At 36.0% G+C, this 22,426-nt stretch overlaps 2 protein-coding genes across 2 annotated transcripts in view; one reads left to right on the forward strand and one right to left on the reverse strand.

Moving 5' to 3' along the window:
• Positions 1 to 12,985, reverse strand: part of pde3b (phosphodiesterase 3B) — a 69,774-nt gene extending 56,789 nt beyond the window's left edge. The window contains exon 1 of the mRNA XM_088934805.1: positions 11,865 to 12,985. Within this exon, the coding sequence (XP_088790931.1) occupies positions 11,865 to 12,764 (900 nt within the window). The 5' untranslated portion in view covers positions 12,765 to 12,985. The remainder of the gene's footprint in view (positions 1 to 11,864) is intronic.
• Positions 12,986 to 14,789: 1,804 nt separating this feature from the next.
• psma1 (proteasome 20S subunit alpha 1) lies at positions 14,790 to 21,837 on the forward strand. The gene is made up of 10 exons (XM_088934609.1): positions 14,790 to 14,885; positions 16,868 to 16,912; positions 17,315 to 17,416; positions 18,055 to 18,158; positions 18,266 to 18,354; positions 19,069 to 19,139; positions 19,982 to 20,111; positions 20,195 to 20,274; positions 20,698 to 20,802; positions 21,299 to 21,837. The coding sequence occupies exons 1-10, from the start codon at positions 14,883 to 14,885 to the stop codon at positions 21,356 to 21,358; spliced, it is 789 nt and encodes a 262-aa protein (XP_088790735.1). The 5' UTR covers positions 14,790 to 14,882; the 3' UTR covers positions 21,359 to 21,837.
• Positions 21,838 to 22,426: the final 589 nt, after the last annotated feature.

Here is a 22,426-nt window from a genome sequence, read left to right on the forward strand (position 1 = left end):
TCACTTAACCTGTTTTTGTTTTCCTTCAGTTATCATGTGCTCGCTTAATACTCAAGTCTCGTAAGGCATCTGAGGGCCCTCAGGAATCAAACAGTACAATAGAAGAACCAGCATCATCGCCACAAAAAGTAAATTATTCATTAATTTATTTTCATTTTAAATAACCATATTTATTCTTCCTAGTTTTCAAGTCCCCAGAGGTGAAAACAATGAAGAAGAATTCCTGGGAATTGGGGTGACAGCAACTGTGCACAGCAGACAACACAAATATTCATCCAAAAAATATAAAATATAAACAGAGAAAAAAGTCTATATCATGGAATATATTTTATACTTTCAGGCAGGGGTTTTATATTTTCAGCTTATTTTTCTTTTATAAATTGTAAAATAAAAAAATCCTATCAACATGCACAAAGGACATTAGAATGGCAGATTCACAGGTGTTCAAATTAGAGGTGTTATTCTGTGAATATGAGAATTAGGTCAAACTCTAATGCATTTAAGCAGAGACAGACATACCTCAGCAACACTTAAGTTGTCACCGTTCTTTTTAATGTGTTGAAATGATAAACACCTGTGCTAAAAGCCCTTACATCAGCAGAAAAAGAGCTGTGACCTGTTGTGAACAGTCAGACAAACACACTCCTTATGTATTTATAATGAGCTTATAAAACAAAATGTTCACATCCATGATAACTTGAATTAAGTAGAAGTATCCAGACTTATTTTATAAAAGGTCAGCAAAAAGATAACACAAACAATAACAATTTATATAAAAATTAATATTTTCTATAAAATTTCCTATATCTACGGGGGGGGGGGGGTTGTAGATTTCTTGGTGATATGTATACTTTACACTTTAAGCATTTAATTTCTAATGTGCTGAAAAAAACTAACTACAAAAAAAAATACTAGCTGGTAAATTATAATTTCCCTTTCAAATTCAATGGTCTACATTACGCACAGATGCAAAATTTGTTCATTTGTATTTCAGCATAAACAATATGCTCTTTCTTAGTAAACTCCACAAACTCCATATCAAACATGGAAAATCAGAGGCACATGGCTAATTTTCAAAGTGCAAATACTAAGACATTTTCAGTGCATAAACTACTCTGGCATCATTTTGTGCAGCAATATTAAGAAAGAAAGAATAAAAAAATATTTAAGAATGTTTTAAACATTTAAGACATTGATTAGAATTAGAGTAAAACATTAAATACAATACAAAAAAACTTTTCAAAATTTTTTAAAATTGTGCAGCAATTTTATCTGAGCAGAGACTAAAAAATGTGATTTCAAAAACTTGATACATCATTGTGTGTTTTACATGAGTGGGATAACATTTATACATACTTTTCCAATTTATTCTGATATTGGTATAACTGTCATTTTTTGTAACTGTAAATTCTGTAACTCCAGAATATTATTAGACTATTCTGCATCTGGGTGATTCCAGGTAAAATCCAGATGTAGTTGTAATTACACAGCGTAATGCAAGCCCCTATTCACTGAAGCATGCTCATTGAACTGGCCCATTGTAAATATGCTTTAAAACAAAAGGACTTCACAAGCAAATGGAACTAGTTGCTGACATCAATGTGGCACTGACGTGTGAGAGCATATTTGCCTTTAGTTGCTAGGATTCACTCTGCCCATTTGCCTTATAACCTGCATGTTGACAAACCATCAGCATAATGCTGACTACCTCTAATTTGGAGCAAATTGGATTACTACACACAATCATGTAAAGTTTCTTCTGTGCAGAATCTATACATTGTGCAACTCGGAAGAAAAGGCCTGTTTTACGTGACATTTCAGTGCCAGACATTTCCCTAAAAGCAATTCCCAGGCTCACTTTTGCAATAAAGCTAAAAGGTATATTGTTGTTTTGAGTACAGCATACATATGTTTCAAGTCTGTGTATATCATATTTCAGTCACATTCTAAAATATTTTACTTTCCTTTTTCAATTTCAAGTTCAACTGCAATTAATTTTCTAGTAAAATGTTACATATACTGTATGTACAGTGCCATCTTTGTTCTGCATGCCAACAAATCTTTTAATTACAGACTACATTTAATTACAAATTGGGAGAGGAGACCCTTCTTATGTAAAGGTTATTTACAGGGAGATACTGTACACATTTAACACCACATAGTAGGTAGCCTAAAAACTAGTATGAATCCTTAAAAAGAGGGCAAACTAATTTCTCGATCACATCAGCTTCATTAGGAAGCAGAAGATCTACTCCTGAATGGTGAAGAATGACTATTTTTACTCAGAGAGCAATTTTCTACCTAGGCTAAAATATGACGGCGCACTAGCCTGTTTTTTTTTCTAGTGCTCCTTTTTTCACATTCTGTTCCCTTTTTGTTCTCCCTGCCTATTTTAGTCCACACTCCCCTTGTGAATTGGGTACATATCTGAAGAGCAGCTGTGTTCCTTCTGCCACAGCTGTCCTTTCATTTGTCAATCGAAACCATCACCTTCCAGTCACATCTGATTGGCCAATGACCTTGCTGTTTCTCAGAGTCAAAGGAAACTGAACGTGCAGTATGGTCTGTGTCATAATAACAAAATGGAGGAGGAAATTATGAGTCCTTAAGAAAACAAAACAATAATTTCTAAAAAAAGAAGAAAACTCTTATCATGCTTTTGTCTAGCAGCAACAGCCAATGACATCTCACAGGAATACAACTTTACTGCATTTGTAAGGGAGTGAACAATAATTCATCACGGACACTTCTTTCAACAGGTGACAACAAAACTGGTTTACAGTCGTTTCTTTCTTAAAGTAAAGTTTTTACTTATACAATAGACTTTTTTGTTTCATCTCGGTTTCTTTCTTTTCTTAGCCCCACAACTATACATCAGTTGTTGTTTCATTCATTTCATTCAAGTGAGGTGCCAGGAAAGCAATTTCAGCTTTCTTAGTGAAATAAAGTAAACAACAATCCTACAGCTAGAAGGAAATCAATTGGTAAAACACTTCAGAGGCAGTCTTTTATTTTAAAAAAATAATAATATGCGAGATGCATGGATCAGATTCCAGCTCTTGCATAATAAGGATAAATATTCTTATATTTATATTTTCTCTTTTATTTTATATATTTATTTATATTTTCTCTTTTGGAAAAGAGGTCATTTTTTATCCTTGAGCAGAATCCATTGCTCTGCTGAAAAAACAAGAAAGGTGTTCTGAAAAGGTTTGGTTGTACAGTGCTTAAGTTTTTTCCAACATCACTTGTGCTTCTTTCCACGATAAAACTTACCCTATCACAAAACACACCTTCATGTTTCATAGTACAGCCACAGAGGCTGGTCCCACAGTTGTTCCTATTAAAGGGATCAATAAATAATATGATATTAGAGCTCCCAGAAAGAACTCTATCATGTATGGATACTTCAAGCTGATAACTGTCATGTAACCTGTCTGCTGACACAGAAGAAAGTCAATCCCTCACTCACTAAAATAAGAAAAATTCCCATGAAGACTTTGGAGATACACTAAACATTGCTCCAACAATAAAAAGGCTGTAAAAGAAACACACAGGCACATTTACTGTAATAACCATGTGATCAGTCAACATCAAACCTTTAAAAGCCTTCTTATTTACTACATTTAAATCAATTTTAAATACAGTCTAGTTAGACCCTAAACATATGCACATATTAAAATTCACTTGTTGAAACAATACAAAAGAGGATAGTAATGTAGCCCATTAAAAATGCAACATATGAAAAGCTGTATTGTACAATTTCTGCAACATATCTACTTTTTTCCACTTGTGAAGAGCGACATGGTTAAGATTTCTAGTTTCATTTATCAATGTAAGAATCATGCCGAAGGTATTGTATGGTTAACGTGAAAGGAAATGATTAATATTCAAAATAACCGTGTAATTATGTGATGTTTTATATTTTACATGCACATTTTATTGCTTTGTTTTGTTAATTCATCAAGATGTGTATTTTCTATAACAACATCATATTACAGTTTACTATTGCTAAGCTTTTATATCCAATTCACAAGATTTGTGTGCATAAATAAATATTTATCTATAATAAAGAGCAATTTAATGTGAACATGTGATTGGAATGTCTTGTACTAATTGATGCTTATGCATGAAATTGTTTTTGTAATGCATTTCACTTGGTTAAATTGAGGCTGTTAATGTTCTTTTTGTTTTCTGTGTTGAAATACCGGCAAGGTATAATCATCCCTGATGAACGTGACTGGCCACAACATCAGGCCTTCCTTGCAACATTTTTCTAAGTGGAAAAGTAAACCAAATTTGTCATATAATGAATACAGTCATCCAATTCTTTTTTTTTTGGTTTTCTTTGCACTTTGCACAAACATGTGCTGCCATTCTAATAACTGCTTTCAAAATACAGAATGTAGTGTGCCTTTCTATCTCTTCACATTATCCTGAAGGTGTGAGTGTAGGTTTTCAGAGAGCTCCCTTGCACCAAGTCTAGTCTAGAAAACAAAAACGTTCACCATCTGAACTAACTGCAGAACAAAAACAAGCAGCAAAAGGGCATTTATGGAAAGCAGAGACTTTTGCAGGCAGCTACAATACCCTAAGAATCCATTGCCATTTTACAGAACATAAGTAATATATGTCTTTGTTAGTTTGCTCTTTGAGAAGGGTAACATTTTTAAATATCTTCTTAAATCACTGCTAGTTTTGCTATAAAACAATGTTAGACCAGCTAATAAAAACACTAAATTACAAAATTCACCAAATTAAAAACCAAATAGCGTTATCTGGCACACAAAACATATTTCATGGTAATCCATGAAACATGTTTGGCATCCCCAGTACAAATACAGAACTCTTAAGGTTGACGGACAGACAAAATATTCTACTTATTTGCAAAGTCCTGTTCACTAAGGAGAACCGTCAGATTTTTAAACTGTAACCAACCAGAGGCAGATATGGTATACATAAGGTACATAATTCACCAAGTGAAACTTACTAAGAATGCTTTCACAACACTTGTACATTGTTGGCTTCCTGCGAAAAAGCTGTGTTTATCTCCAGCATTCCAACACCCCTGGGCTTGCCTTTCCCAACAAACAGGTAATATAAAAGTTGAATTTTGAAGGGTTCATTTAAATTTCACAAAATTGTTGCCAAGGTTTTGCCCACTGAAGCTTGAGTGCATCGTGTCCTGGTTGCTAGTGATTACAGTGTGGAACATGAAGGAGCAAGACTTCACACAGATGGTGAATCCCTGTCTCATCATCTACAGTGAAACAGTCATAAACCTTTAGGTCATTACTGAAGGTTTTGCGGGACCTGAGGACCTGATTCTTTTCATTGGTGCATATGGAGTAGTAAGACTTGGGATATCCTCAAATGCTCTTGGGTGGTCATCAAAATACTTCCAAAGTAAATGCCAAAATGTACTGCTTTCTCATATACAGTATATTGATGTGACAAACTGCCTTTATTAGTTCTTACCACAGGCCCTCATGCCATCTGTGACAGAATAAGTACCTAGCTTTCTGGGTCACCATCAGCATACACACTCACCAATTGCCAATATGTTTGGTTTGCTTTTCTTGTTCCTTAAAAAGGAAGTAATGATGGCTCAGTGTTTAGTTTTAGTGCGATCCATTTTGAAGGTTAGCGTCATTCTACCTGTTGTCCTCCAGCCCATAAGAGAGCTTCCTATTGATTCTCTATTAATCTATTTCAAGTAAACCTGACAAAGAGTAAGATTCCAAATGAGCCCTGAATCAAACTGAATTGATGAATTTACATGTCTTTATCTATGAATGGTTTGACCCACCCTTCTACACTCATTTCAAAAAAGGTTATACGTTCATAGAAAAAAATGCGTAGTGGCTAGACATTTTGCAGACACACCAGGGTTAACATTATCTCAGGTTTTATCATCAACAGAAGAGTTCGTTGTTCATAAAAACCTTCACTCAGATCACAACTCTCAGTGAGAAATCATGCGTTGTAATAGTAAAGGCAGTACAGTAGTCGAAGAGAGAAAATGCCCGCAAAAGGAAATGTTTTGGTATCAGAAACCTCAGTGTTGCTTTTCTAAACAATAGTTACCTGAACAAAAAAGGTCACAATCACTAATCAAGAAAGTACTAGGGCGGTTTAAAAAATTCCAAGTTCTCATTCATAGCTAAAATACTTCAGACTCTTTTTTTCATTCTCTATGTGGTGCTTCTGCCCAAAAATCAATTGAAATGAATTAAGGAATTCCAATATATTTCAGAACTACAATGAAATATGAGTATGAAATCTATTTCCATTTCAGAAAGTCAAATAAAAAATGTGATTAGGAATGAGAGCAATTTGTAAGGCCGCAGCACATATATGTAAATTATGACTTAAAAAGATTTACTATGTACTCCATTAGACCAAAACTTACCAACATAACAAGACACTTTACAATGTATTTTTCCTATTCATTCTATGTACATGAAGTTGCAAATAGTTGTTCAGTTCTGAAAATAAAAAATAAAAATCCTGAGTAGACATCTACCCTAAAATGTGTTACCATAAAGGCACAATAACCCCATTATAATGCGTGTGAGAATATATGAATATGAACTAAAAGGAAATTCACAGTCTTTGTAAAAAAATAAACAAATTGTAATGATAATAGTTGCTTAAAATTATTTTTTGGTAGGAACATATTTCCCTTCTAAATGTTTTTGAAGGACTTCTCCCTAGCAAGATTTAAAAATTTAACCTGAAACTCAAATGGAGGCAGAGAAAAGAATATTTTATGGCTGTTAAAATGTTTAATTTTTAATTTTAACAGAAGATGGTAGTTTAAATAGAAAAGAATGTTAGTTTTCATAGAAAATAATGTTACAACTGCAGCAAGATTTTACTAGTCTGACAAGCATTGCAGGAGAGCCTCGTGTTTATAAGTATGCAACTGCACAGTGATAATAAAACAGAACTTTAAATATGTGGGAGTTGCTGACATTCGAACAGCTACCTTTATATCATCAGTACAATTTTGTTCTGTAAAATCTGGACTGTTAGCAATGACAAGGATGAGTAACTACAACCACAGGGGAATGTTTACTCTGAAGGGAACTGTGCGTGACTGAAATCATCACCTAAACTGCACAGTGCGCTGCTTTTACATTGTGTACACATAAACCTTTAAAATATGTAAGCGAAGACTGAAGTGTAGTTCTGATTTTATAGACAAGAGAGCATCAGTGTTACAATAAAACATTACACTGAACAATGCAGAAGGTAAGTCATGCACATGGGATACCACAGGCCAGAGATCTTGACCTCACAGTTACTACTAATTTAGCTTGGGACCCATAAGGGAGTCCAGCACTGTCATCACTATTCTCAACAAGATAAGATGACAACCTGTAACAACATCTGGAGATCAATAACAGAAATACTTGTTTCTCAGCTTGGTGCACAAAAAGGATCAGGTCGGACATTAGGTTCACCTTGCGCAAATTTGATTTAGTGGTGGAATGAAACAAGGAACTGAGACTAGCAAAGACTGTGATGTATCAAAATGGACGACAACTATAGTCTTTCAAAACACAACTAATTTACATGAGTTACAAAACTGGCAATTTAAGCTCCAATACGTGACAACCCATTTGTACTGTATAACCAAAGCATGTGAAGACATTTTTAGCAATGTCAAATTGCACTAATTATCTCCCTTTACAATGGGCAGGCAAGTTGGAACCTTACTTTGCTGTAATTCATTTTTTGCAAAGAAGAGTCACTGAGTGTAGCTCAAGGAAGTGTGAAAAGAAACATTACACACAGCTAGCGTAATTTGTTCTAAATATACAAAGTTAATGTAAAGCCTATTTGCACCCACTATGGCTGCAAAAATAAACAAACTGTAGTTGAATTAAAGATCACTTCGTAATACATCCACCCATTTTCTCATCACTTAATCCAATACAGAGCCACAGGGACCCGGTGCCTATCCTGGCAAGCAGTGGGTACAAGGCAGGATACACCCAGACAGGACACCAGTCCATTGCAGGGCCCACACTAGAACAGATACACACACTTGAGCCAATTTTCCCAGAGCCCACCTAAGTTACCAGCACGTCTGGACAGAGGGAGCACCTGGTAAAAAGGGGGAAATCATGCAAACTCCACACAGAAAGCACCCCAAGTCCGGAATTGAACCCATGCCCCTGGCACTGCAAAGTAACAGTGCCACACACTGTGCCACCAAGGTGCCCATTACTTTATAATTCCATTCAAAAACAGGACAGTACAGTTTAATGCACGCAAACGTAAAGGATTACCATCTTTTTGCTATGCTGCCTTGTGGGATGAATTGCTATAGTCTTACCAAAAGAAAGACAAGCTCTTTTTTGTACTACAGAAGTTTCTAAAATGTTCAGTGGTGATGCGTGCTGCCTGAATGCGTAAATTGAAAGGTATTCCACAATTGTATGATACTATATACTTTAATACATGACCTACAATAAATCTGGAGCTAGTAAAAAAGGGTAAGGAAGCCACAACCAGTGGGTAGTGAGGAGTTTAGCTGAGAGGAACCAAGTCCTCTGCAGAAAAAACACAGCTTGCCTACATTCTGCAAGCTATACTCCAGTCCTTCTGCTAATCCTTTCTTTAAGAAATCCATGTCTGCTTTAGTTAATCCACAATGTTTTTAATTTTAACACACCTCTTCATAACAGAATTTTCAATAACAATGCAGCTGCTACATAACATAAAATGAAGCTTTAATAAGGAAGAATCTTTGACCTAATTGCAACACTTCAGTATGGGAGTCAAATGAGGCATTATAGTGACGCCTGATGCAAACAGTCATCCCTCAGTCCTCTTACTACAACTATATTAATTATTACACAAAATCTTCAATATATCAAAAAGATATACAGAAATATTTTTAAAAGAGATCTTAAAACTGTCACGTGCTGGCATTTTAAGTAATACAAGAAAGAAGAAATGTACACAAAGTAATACCATACCATTTTGTTAAAAAAAACAGAAACCGCAAAATCTGTTTAACCATCCAAGACCTGTTTTGAAAAGTGTAGACTTTGAATGTTAGCCAGTCTTTCCTTTTTTTTTTAGGAAACAATGTACTGTAGGCCACTATACTGTACATTTTCTTTTAAAACCCAGACCAAGGTCAAAAGAAACTTCCAATAAAATAATATGACCTCATGAGGCATGGCCTTTCTAATGATATTTCTCTGCATGTGTCATTTGTACCTTTTTTGCTTGTAACGTGGCTAAGGTGTGTTTTTAAACTATTGTGTGAATCAGAGTGACACATATATAGCAGAATTTTTCTATTTGTTTCACACCAAACACATTATCAGAAACTAATTTTAGTCTAGAACTTTATCCATGGGTTACACTTCTAATTAACAGAGGAAATGTTTCCATTATTTCTTGTAAAAAAGTCTATCAGCATATATAGACATATTCAACACAGGACTTTCAAGAATGTTCAAAAGTTATGTTATGTTTCTTTGAAATATGTGAAAATACAGTAATAAAAATAATTATTTTGAACTTTCAATAACCATAAGCTCTTTTGTGTTCTAAATCTGAGGGTTTTTTTCAATAAAAAGAACAGTAAATTCATCTACACACTGTAAATTAACAGCATAACTGTTACAAATAACTACTGCATAAAATGATGTGATCAACTTTAAAAAACTTTCTTCAAAAGTAGTTTTTTTTCACATGTGTATTTTATCTATAGCTTTTAAAGATAATACCACATTTCAGTGTAATGTTAAATTATCAGAGAGTAAATCAGTCCATGACTAGTTTATGGTATTTCTTCCCTATTTACACAAATGCTGAAAATAATTTACTATATATTTAAATGACAGCATATATAATGAATATGAAGCACCTGCCCCCTACAATCCTATCACATAGAAAAACAGTATCTAATTTCTCTCTAAGGAGGGGGAAATTAATAAAAACTCTGAAGAATCATTTTGCCCAGATATTACACTTATGTTATAGGTTTTATAAAAACAAATATACAAACATCGCCAATAGTTAGTTAATTTATATTCTAAAATACAGAAAGTTTTATTAAATGGTGCACTTGAGAGACAGCAACGACACAATGATTTCTTAAGAAAGTACACCTCTGTACTGAATGGATTCAATTCCCACGTCCGTTTTGTAAGTCTAGCAGATGAAAACCTCTTGACCTCAGTCAAATCAAACAGATTTTATATATCACTTTAAAGTTTATTGGAGGACAGAGTCGTGAAGCAGTGTTAATATGTATTTTACCATGCGACCCCAAATAGGTTCCAGCTATTTTTTGATAAAGATCTTTTTTTTTCATTGCTGACTCGCTTGTTTTGGTGAGCTCAAAGAAAATAAACACAGGAAGGCAGGTAAACAGGTAGTTTTGCATTTATAAAGTGTGTTTTACTTTACGCAGGATCTAAAAATGAACTTATGGAACGTCAAATTTAAAACAATGCGCTGTGCTATACTACACCAACTTTATTTTAAAATACTGCCTTATTATTCCCCAAAGCATCAAGATCTAACTTAGGTTCGATAGCGAGAAAGTAAAACACGATAAATCATAATAATAAAGTATGTACCAAGAATTGTCATTCAATCTGCATACTTAAATACATACATCTAAATAGATTTAAAAATATTATACACCAACTAAAGGGCTTTTCTAACACCATAGTAGATCCTATGGTACATAAGGTAAACCGAACAGCATAGAAAAGTATTCACCAACATTCAACTGACTCTTCACACATCAAATCAAATACTGCTACTGAAATTAAATCCCCGCCATTCTCACTTTCATTCAATTTAAAATTAATAATAGCAACATTTAATTGCTCGTCATTTACCTCTGTGCTTTGCTGTTTTATAGTTAGGAACATTTCAATTGAACAAGCAAACCGCGAACCGTTAAAGTGCTCAAGGTTCCTTGTTGACAGTAATTTACTCATCAATGGAAAATGCCTGCAGACAGCAGTAACAATGTAGTTCACTGTAGCATATTTCCAGTTTTAAAAAATAATACATAAACCGTACAAAATCTAAAGAAGTGTGTGATTTTACTGTTCTGGACCTTGTAAATTAATTATCCTCACATTTGAACGTTGAAATGATAAGCACATCAGTATCTGGGATTGCTAAGAAAAATTCACATAAAACACGCCAGATGGTTTTAAACTAAAACGATTTGATCTTTAAAACCCTTTTTCCATGTTTGCACCCATTTTAAAACGACAAAATCGAAATTTTCAAAGCTACGAGTTCTCTTACATGTTCATTCGATTAAGAAAATATTAATTTAATCATAACGTGAAAAATGAGTGTTGCGTGTGTGCGGGGGGGCAAACACTCCAGTTCCATCATTCAATTTTACAAATACAGTACGGTTTTTTTTGTTTACTTTTAATTGAAAAGTGCACAGTTCCTTAGGCCTACTTTGCACAATTATACACAACTTGAGGTGAAGCAACACTCGTAGTAAACAAACTTGTCCTGTCAACTGGTTTTAAGAGCTCAGCAGCAGAACTGTGCAGAATTGTTTTAAAACTAGGATTTCACTAAAAGCCTTTGAGGGGGCAATGCATGTCTGTTGCAACACGTGAACTTGCAAATAGTTTTACATGTTGCCTTACAAGTTCATGTAACGGTTACTGCTACAGTACCTACCCCCTCCCCCTTAAAATGGATAGCACAATGCAGAACACACATCAATACTTTGTTTCCTAGAAGAGCTGAGTCGTGTGGTGCGTTAATACATTCGTGTTGCCACAAAAGTTTCATGCCGGTGGCATTCAAAAGACTGGGTATATGTGTGTCTGCCTTTGGGGACCTACCTGTTCCCTGGAAATACAAGGCAATGAAGGTCTCCTGGGCATTTTACAACTGCCATAATAACTTGTTGAGGTTTCTCCCAAAGACACACAACTGGACCTTCTCCTAGGTCTGATCACGGGTACTTTCTCCTCAGCGTTAGCGATCCTGTGTGGCGCTTCCCTTGGTAGGTAATAATGCTCGAAACAGAGTGCCAGGAGAGAGCCCGAAACCCCCGCGAGACAAGCCAGAAGGGGTCTCAGAGGCTTGGGCAGGCATTCGAGGCTAGTGAAGGAAACGAGCCAGACCAGACTGGCAAAAACCAAGATCAGAACACTGTATCTGAGTTTCAAAGTGGGGATCAGTGTCAGTATGCCCACACAGCCCAGCACAAAGAGCAATCTGCCCACCATTTGCATCTGATGCTGATTGTCTTCCCAATGCAAAAACTGCAAGACCAAGAAATCCCCCAAGTAGCATGATGCTGGTAGCGATACCAGCCAACATCTGTAACTTTCCCTCTTCTTCCTCCGCAGGTAAAACGTTAAAAAGAAGAATGCACAGCCTATGCTAAAGAGGGGACTGACGGATTGTGAGAAGACCAGCAAAAATGACTGCAAAGTCCGCAGAAGCGAAGAGCTCGGTCCACTTTGCAGGCTCCTGGAAATCAGTAGCGAAGCTGCAAAAACTGCGATTGCACCAAAGTAAAGAGCCGAAGCCCGAAATCGCCTTGAACCTATTAAATCCGCATTGCAAAACCTGCAGACGTTAAATAAAAAGCCCCTTTGGTGGTCTTGTTTTAAAGGGGTGACGCAGCTCTTCACATAGCCGTTTCTGAAGCTTTCTGTGCTGTTTGCATTACCAACACCGTCGTGGTGTTTGATTTTACTGTGCAGTACCTCTCCTTCTTCCCTCACAGCCATGTTTCGAATTGTAGATCCTTTAATTCCGACAAAAGTATCCTTCCCCCCCTTTTTTTCTCGCCGTATTATTGTACTATTACATGACAGCAAACGCGGTCCATGGTCACTCAAACGTACTCGAGCATTTTGGGTAAAAGGAAAAGAAGGTAAAAATGTTGTTTTTTCATGAAGTTAGACTCAATGTCGCCTCCCAGATGTCACAACCTGCAATACTGATTACTAATACAGTGCCGAGGGAACCCTGAACGCGCGCTCTGCAGCACCCAGAACGCGCGCCGTAGCCCTTGAAGCATTTTACTGTACTTCCTCTGGGTCCCCCAGAAAACCGCGGTAATACAACGCGTATTCAATGCTTAAAGTTATACATTAATAATAAGAAAATGATGGTATTAGATGTAACTTCGCAAACTTGTACAGTACTTTTTAGTTTCACTATATCCATCATCTATCTTCAGAAGGTTACTCAGTCCCAGTAAGGGTTAAGGCATCCCAGCATGGGGGTTCAGGGTGAGACTACACCCTAGAATGGATGCCTTTTCATTGCAGGATGTGCGCGCACACACACACACACAAGACAGCACGCAGGGGTAAATTTGTGACACCATGTTACCTATACACGACCTAGCCAGCATGTCTTTGAAGGATGGGGGAAAAGTCGATCACCTGGAGAATGACTCAGGAAGGAGAACATGCAAGCGCTGTGCGATCGATCAATCAATCAATTTTATTCTCTTATACAGTAGCATCTTTCAAGACTCTCAAGGCAGTGTTCTAGGCTGGAAGTGACCTCAAAGCCCAAGGTCTGTGAGGCAGCTGTTCCCATTGCCACCATGCTGTCTGTTAGTAGAAATGCACAGTTTTGTTGAATCAGTTTCTTTTGGACAGCAGACCCGTTACACGATCTTTAGCATGTTTTGATTCTGAAGTGGTTTGAATCCAAACATAAACAGATTTATCGGTTTAATGGATAGTTTGTGACACTTGAATCATTAAGGAGAAAATGCAGCACCACGAGAGAATAACCAAGTTAAAGTATAAATAGTTTGTGAGAATAAAACAAAAAGATCCTGTAAACTTTATGCGAAGATTTAGGTTTTGGTAGCAATGAAACTATCACCTGAAAAGAGGAGAGATGCTTTACCTCCTTTCTTCATAGCTTGCTCTGTGACCAAAAGCTGTCTTAGTATTCCTCCAAGAATGCAGAAGTACAATATCACACGTCAAACATTAAATGAATTTGTACACTTACGTCAAAAGCACTGTGAGTGCGTAAGACACCTTCATTAAATACAGGTACGACTTGTAGTACTAGATTCCATCACATGTTCTCAGTATTCCTCTCACAGGAAATCCAAGATTGTTTTTTGTTTTGTTTAATAGAACGGACTATTATTACACTAAGCTTACTGGTAATTGGCTTGTGGAAATTATTTTCCAATTTTACAATGATTTAGCTGTTTCCTCAAAGATGCTTCTCTATTTCCTGAACCTCACTATTAGTGAGATAAGCTGAAGTCCTACACCATGTTTTAAAAATGTTTCAAACTTATACTTCAGGAAACATAGAAGTGTTGTGTTTATAGATGTTTTGTATCAGTTGTGTACTATCTAATAATATCTGTTGTCATATACTGTACCACGAAAAGTTAATTAGTTTCCATGAAACTTAATACAGTTAAATTTAAAATGCTGGGAAAGTCCAACTTTTCACCTATGCCCCGCAGTGCATACAATACAAACCCCAAAACTATGGAATTTGCTCAGTCGAACTTTGAACTTCTAATTTTAAATAATTTTGATACTATTATATATTATATAACTCGTTTATAATGACATAATATGCTTCAGGTTGCGTTTATGGTGGACGTAGGTCGTTGGTTTTAAATGCTTCATGAAAAACATAAAAATTGCAAACTTCCCCCATAACAATATACCTGTCTTTCAACTCCTCATGTGCTGCCTGCCGAGTGTTGCTCTTAAGCCTGGATTCAGATATTTACTGTACTGACTTTCTGCGATCTATTGCTTTTCCTTACGCGACTGGTAGCTCAGGGAAAAGCAACAGATTGACAGAATCGGTGTCCAGTGTAACCCATCAGGCAGAGCTTGGAAGAAAAGATGGTGAGAATGTGATTTCAAAAATGTTATTTTTTCTTTTCTGAAATATCTTGAAAGAGGATACAAGATTTAACTTCTCGATCTCATCAAATAACAGACTGATTTAAGCTTATGATAAAATGAATGCGAGGTGCACCTAGACAACATGGGGGATGGGAGAGTGAGTAAGCGTTTACCGTGGGGATAGAAATAATAATAAATTATGAATGATTTAATTACTACAGTTGCTGTTTTGCAAAGATATGTTAGTTAAAATCAATCGTACAGTATAATAAGAAGGTAAAATCTGAAATATATGCAACTCTTTTTGTAGAGGGCATCAGTATTCTGAGAGGCTCATGGTTAGGCCTTTGTCAGTGCGACGATGATTATTTAGGACAGGCAATATGTAAAGGCATATTTTAAAAATGTTATTGTTTTACAATTAGCCTGTACAATTATATATTTGTCAATATTTATATATGAACGTTCAGGTTAATAATCTGAACGGATTTGAAAAGCGGTGTTGGTGTAGTCGCTTTTACTTTCGCTTTCAATGCAGTTTTGTGCTGTAGTACGTTGGTGATGAATTAGCATCACAAACGGTGCTCTGATGATTGGAGTATTGTGTTTCAGAAATTTCAGTAACAGCTTGGTCCGGCTTGACATCGAGAGGAAGCTAGTTTGTTTCTCAACGTGTTGCTTTTATTTAAAGTGGGAAGGAATTCTGAAGTCAGTGCAGCACTGTTCCTGGATGTTATCTGATACAAACCCACAATATAGTATGGAAAACACTCGAGGAAGTGCTAATATTAAGCACCGGATTTTTAAAATCTTCTTCGTTGAGTTTTTGGAGATGTACATAAGTATATCGAAGGTTGAAAGAATGCCTTTTTAATCTCCAGTTGTAGATAGCATATGGATAAGGGCGTTACTGATTACTTTGTGATGCCATCCTTTGTCAGGATTCTGCAAGGTAGCAGAGCTCGTCTGAGTAAGAATCTGTGTTCTTAATTGTAATTGACAAATGGCATTTGAGGATACTAAGACTTTGTATCTTCTGCTGGTCTGCCCAGTTAACTTCTGATACCTGTTGTGGAGACTTGGCACGTTTTTGTCAACTTGTAACAGTTAGTAACAAGTTGTAACCAATATTCCAGGTTCGGTATCTCCTTACCTTGCATTGACTTCGGCATAGGGAACACAGTGGAGGTTTTGTTTTGGCAGCTCTTGAGCAACACCAAGGTGGTCCTGGAAGGCCAGTGTGTCTGCAGGTTTTCTAGGTATCTTTGAGTGGTTGCACCTGAAAGAGCTCTGAGTAGTTGGTAAATTGGTTCTGTTGACCCAGTAACAAGAAGATTGTGGTCATTAACAACTGAACAACTGAGTTAGAATGACAACAAACAGACACAGTGGCCCTCCAGTACTGGGGTTGGATAGCAATGTGCTAGACAGTCCAAAAAAGTGTTGGCAGTAGAACAGCAGACACTTTAATAACTCCACGGCCAGCTTTGGACACTACTTAAAATTCATTTGCCTTCATGAATCCAATGGAAGCCTGGTGTTTACCTCTTCTTGGAGCTTGTTTACTTGGAAGTCTTGTCTCAGGATGTCTCAGGGAAGTTCGCATATTTGTGTGTGCATGCACATTCGTTTCTTCTGATAGTGTGGCAGGCAGGTCAAATATAAATTCTTTGCCGATATAAATTATTTGTATCTAAGGGTCTTGGGAGATAGCATTTGTGAATACCTTAAAGAAAAGTAAGAACAGATGACAAATGTTGAGTGGTCATTTCTTATTCATTAGAAATACAATACTTAGATGAAGATAGTAAGTCAGACACGCTGTGGTTAACAGGCACAGTGAACTGCTGTTGTGCCCTAAGATTCTGTTGCACCCTGCATAATGCAACGACCAGAAAGTACAGTAAGTGATGCAAAATATATTAAAGTTCATACTAAAAAATAGAAGTTTATGCTACTAATTTGCATCTGCTATTTTCCAGTTCCGTAATCAATATGACAACGATGTCACTGTTTGGAGTCCTCAGGTAAGAGCATTTTTTTCTATTTTAAGCTATTTTTGCCTTTGACATCAATTTAAACTTTACATGGATTTTGTCTTAAAAAAATACTACATTTGCTGTACATCTTAACAGGTAGTGTTCTGTCCTGATCATATATTTAATTGTAATAATTAGGACCACTTTTTATCAGCTTATGGTTATGCTGCAGGAATACAATTTATATCAACTGTATGTGAGAATTGAACCTCATTCCAAAGGAATTAGGGTTGTACGATTTAAAATAGCAAACAATCATTAATTTATTTGCTGTTTTTACTTGTACCATTCACAGGTATCATGTTGTTGTTTGGTAGTGTTGCATTGTTATTAATATCGTTAAAACTTGATCATTAAGACTTGATCTGCTCCTCTCCCATTTATTTCCAGGGGCGTATTCATCAGATTGAATATGCCATGGAGGCAGTGAAACAGGGTTCTGCCACTGTGGGCCTTAAGTCCAAGACTCATGCTGTTCTTGTAGCTCTAAAGGTATACATTTCATTGCTGACATTGTGGTTCATTATTTCTGTGTGTTTCTATTCTTTGTGATATAATACTATATGATATCTCATACTGGTTTAATCAGTTCTTCTTAGGTGTTCTATGGTTGAATCTCAAAGCTCATCAGGCTGGAGCTTATCTTGTTTTTTTACTGTCACGCTGACAGAAAGTGCATGATTCTCCCCTAGATGTGAATCTAGTCCATTGCAAGAATATGCAACTCATACTGTACTCATGTATGCAGTTGGTTATAATAAAACTCATAACTTTACAGTAGGAGTCCAAAGCCTTATCCACTACATTGTTTCCTAGGTTGTAGTAAACATGTATGATAAATTTAAATCCGTTATCCTTTTAAATGTAAATTAAGGGCCTTCTGTTAGCTTCACAGATATCATTGTGTTCTAGCTTTGCAGTAGATTATCAAAGTAAACCAAGTACAGTAATAGCAGCAGTAAAAATGGGAAGATATCTATTTTCATGTTTTGTAATTTGATTACCAACTCTCTTATAGGCTTCTCTAGGGACATTTATTCAGCTAAAGAAAAGCAGCTTCACAGCTTTTCATACCTTTGATACACAGCGTAACAGAACATGTTTCTTGATATTTTTAATTCTTCCTATAGAGAGCTCAGTCTGAGCTAGCTGCTCACCAGAAGAAGATTCTTCATGTTGACAACCACGTGGGCATTTCTATTGCGGGTCTTACTGCTGATGCAAGACTTTTGTGGTTTGTTAAAAGATACATTTATATTATATTATATTTAGTTTGATTTTTTACTGCAGTTATCCGGATTGTGATTAATGTCTTTTTGCCCTCTTTCTTTTGATATTCAGTAACTTCATGCGTCAGGAGTGCCTTGACTCTAGGTTTGTGTTTGACCGGCCTCTTCCTGTTTCCCGCCTGGTGGCTTTGATTGGAAGTAGTATCCTTTGACTTCATAGATTTGCTCTACTTTTTGGTTTATCTCAGAGTAAGTTTTAGGATTCTACATGTTGTTGCAGTTATATATGCTAGGTTGTTGTGAGTTATTGTCAGCCCTGAAAACGTTTTCATAGCTTTGAACATCTTAAGGTGTAATCAGTAGGGCACATAATGGACTTCAGAAAGATGCAAGAGAATGTTTGTTGCTCAGTAAAAGCAACAGAAAGATGAAGAAACAGCAAGGGGCTGGGATTGCTGCCATGCTAATACATGAGTCGTGTAAGCCAAACCCCACTCAGTTCTGAAGAGCCAGTAGTTGGCAGTAGCACTTTCTTTGTTTTTTCTTCAATCAGAGTTTTACATCATTATCAGGACATCAACCAAACATACCCCATAGTAGACTAAACTGTGTTCATTAAGTTATTGGGCACTTATCCATTCTTTGTAAATGATTAGAGAAATAATGCTTGTTTTCTGGAAAAAAAAAACAGTGAACCAAACGAGACTGATGTAACAATGTAATTTATTTGGTCACATGTAAATATGTGTACTTTAAAGTCTACTCTTGAAATGCCAGTGTTATTTTTCTTGTGGCTTTGTTTTGTCTTCAGGAAGCACTAAATGTGCTGACCACGTGTTGTACTGGTTTTAAGCACTGTTAAAAGTTATGTTATTTAAATCCAAGGAGTTTTTTTTTTCCTGAGTTATTCTTCAGAAACCCAGATTCCAACACAGCGATATGGAAGGAGACCCTATGGTGTTGGGTTGCTTATTGCTGGTTATGATGTAAGTTTCTAGAGTCAAAAGATTCAGCTCTGTAAGTGTAATAGGTGAAACATAACTGCAAAGAATTTTGCAAAACAGCCTTTTCAAATGTTAATCATATAAATAGTATTTAAGGAACTTAATAATTTGCATCCTTCATGTCTTTGCTCAATGAAGCCTCTGATTAATAAGTTCTGCTCCTCTGCTCATACAGTGGTCGTAAGGATCTTCTGTAAAATAAGAAGTTAAATTCTGTGACCATCAATGAAGATCCTAATTTAAAAGAGCATTTACCAATGCCTGTGTCACACTACATCACTGTATTGGTTCTTTACGTATTTTATTTAACCTTTGAGTGCCTGTATTGAGAATCAATAATTAATTAACACTTTTCTCCACTGGTCTGTGCTTCAATCCTGAGATGTCAGCACATATCTGAAGTTTGCCAGTCTGAATTAAAGCATGAGCTCAGATGCATTTGAAAACACTGGTCATATTAATGTTGTGTTAACCTCATCATCAAGGTGAGTCTTACTAATAGGACTCACACCACTTACCATCCAGTCAACACACACACGCTGGTTCTTGATGTTCTCAGTCTTTGAAGGTGGCAGATGTCAAGTGGTGAGTTTTGACTGAGGTGAATCTATGGTGATTGGGGGAAGCATGAGGCGCAGGTTTCACCTTAAGGATAAAGGAGAACACGGATCTTAAAATTATTACAATAGTGGGTTTTGAACTGTCAGGACCTTTGCTTGTATCGGCTTTCCTTAGGTTTAGAAAACCCAGATAGGAGTTATACATTGAAACTGCGAGGAGATGGTTTCTCTGTACCCCTGAAATGAGTTTTACATTTGTTTTAGGATATGGGGCCTCACATCTTCCAGACGTGTCCGTCAGCAAATTACTTTGACTGTAAAGCCATGTCCATTGGAGCCCGTTCCCAGTCTGCTCGCACTTACCTGGAAAGAAACATGGAGAAATTTATTGACTGTGAGTACAAAATAGACATTTTCCAGTATCTCACTATCCATCATGGATCGTGAAGGTGTTAAACTTTGTCTTTTTTTCTCAAGGCAATTTGAATGAACTTGTCCAGCATGGTCTCCGTGCTTTAAGAGAAACCCTCCCTGCTGAGCAGGACCTTACTACAAAGGTAAATATTTCATGCAGCGTCTGATGCAAAGAAAACCTGGTGATTTGTCTTATAACAATTTCATAATTGACAAGCAAGCAGTAGATATGCAAGATGTTTAGATGGAATGTGGTATGTAATGATTTTAACACTGACAGAGATTTATATTCTGTATGGCTGTGCACTGCTTAGCTCCATTTGTTTCACATCTTCATGCTTAATTGATTTGATACACAAGTCCAAAAACAGGCCATGAAAGTGATTATTAAAGTTGTTTTGAATTGTAAAAATTTGAAAATGTATTTAAGCTTAAATATGGGGGACATTGAATGCATTTAGTGTTTGATTTAATATTCATTCATTATTAACTCTACTATTTATTATGACATATTCAGTATTCTGAAAAATAAATACTTTAAAGGGTAACATTCTTGGCCTTCACAGAATGTCTCCATTGGAATTGTTGGCAAAGACCTGGAGTTTACTATCTATGATGATGACGAAGTTGCACCGTTCCTCGAAGGCCTTGAAGAGAGACCCCAGAGAAAGGTAGATATATTTAACCGTACAGTTCTTTCACAACTTTCTCTTGCTGAAAATGTCTCCTGTGCTTTCCATAAGCACAATGTTCTGCTCCATATATATTCAATTATATATAGTCAGTATACAATTGGCTAAGGTTTTTTTTGCCAAGTTGTATGATATATTTTTAAAAAATGAGTAGCTTTCTTTTATTTATATAAATTAAATTAAAAATTAAAGAGAATTAAGGGACAATTAGGGTGATTGTTTCCCTCAAGGTGAATAAGAAGAATTATTACACTTTCCAAAATGTATAGGATTTATACAACAATGCAGCAAATTATACTGTAAGGCCTTCGCTTTCTTTACATATCCTTCTGTTGAATTTTTCACAGTAATTTTACATGCTTAGTATATTTAACTGTATACTTAAGGCAAGATTTTTGTTCTAGAAAAAATAATTATGTTTTTTAATTAAAGTTAGGATTTTTTTACTGAAGCCTGCTCCTGTTTTGATTTCTAGGCTGCACAGCCGGCTGAAGAGCCAGCAGGAGGAAAAGCTGATGAACCTATGGAGCACTGATGTTGGTCCTGGCTGCCAAAGATTTACACTGCTGATTAAAAAGTTCACAATCTGTAACATACCTGCTGTCAGTCTATGACCATGCATTCACAAAGCAAATGTCAACATGGAGACCATTTTGGCCTAAGAAGATCTTAGAAAGCCACCTACCACAATATTAGCTTTTTTGTTTTCTACAAAGACTAGTTATATTATGCTTTTCTATATGAACCAACCTCAGATTGAAATTTCAGAATAAAATCTTGTTTTCCCTATGTGTTTCAGGTCGTAGCTTTTTTAAAAAAAAAACCCAACAGAAATGTTAAGTAACAACTGCTTCCAATAAAAAATAAAAAAAGAATTTGTAGTACCTTGTTAACGACTTGCTTTATAAGGTTGCAGTCTAAAGCACTCTTCAGAAAACACACTTGCTAAATGTAAGGATCCTGTGAGAAAGAAAAGGTTTGCGCTCCATTAAACAATAAAGGGTCTTGAAGTTCCAGGACTGCATGTTTGTTTTCATAGCGGAGTGTGAGTTAAATCAGCTGGTACAGTGTAAGATGGATGCTGAATTTTCTTTATGTATAAGTAAAGGGTAATCATTTGGTACCAATTAATCATGAACCAGGCCCGGGTTTCAGTTATATGTTGTTTTCAGAGGTGGTGTCAAAGGTACACTTATTTGCCAATTTTATTGTGTCATTTTTTCTGTCTGCTTAAGTCAAAATATCAGGTAGCAATATGCTCTCTTGGCATCTTCTGACGTTCTCTGAAAAAAATGGGCTTGCTAGACATACATAACATGATGTTAATAGATTGATTAGTGTGCATTTCACCTCGACAATATGTGTACACACACTTCTTGAAATACTAATAATCCCACTTCCAGTTCAATATGGATAAAGGTGATGCACTTAAAGAAATCTGCTTGCTATTTAAGTCACCCCATTGAATTGTTAGTTTTGTTTAGATACAGGATTTCTTGTGGACAGAAAGGTTATCTGCAGGTATTTTAACGCCCTTTCAAATTCTGTCTGATTGTTATAAAGTTTGTTGTATTAGGACAAAAATTAGCATATTTTTGATTTC

The sequence above is a fragment of the Atractosteus spatula genome, chromosome 16 (genome assembly GCF_055471065.1).
Source record: "Atractosteus spatula isolate fAtrSpa1 chromosome 16, fAtrSpa1.hap1, whole genome shotgun sequence".
Taxonomy (NCBI): Eukaryota; Metazoa; Chordata; class Actinopteri; order Semionotiformes; family Lepisosteidae; genus Atractosteus; species Atractosteus spatula.

Excerpts from the sequence above, each read along its gene's own strand:
- psma1 (XM_088934609.1), top strand. Across the intron at positions 19,140-19,981 it reads TGCTTATTGCTGGTTATGAT|GATATGGGGCCTCACATCTT; the intron begins GTAAGTTTCTAG and ends CATTTGTTTTAG. Across the intron at positions 20,112-20,194 it reads CATGGAGAAATTTATTGACT|GCAATTTGAATGAACTTGTC; the intron begins GTGAGTACAAAA and ends TTTTTTCTCAAG.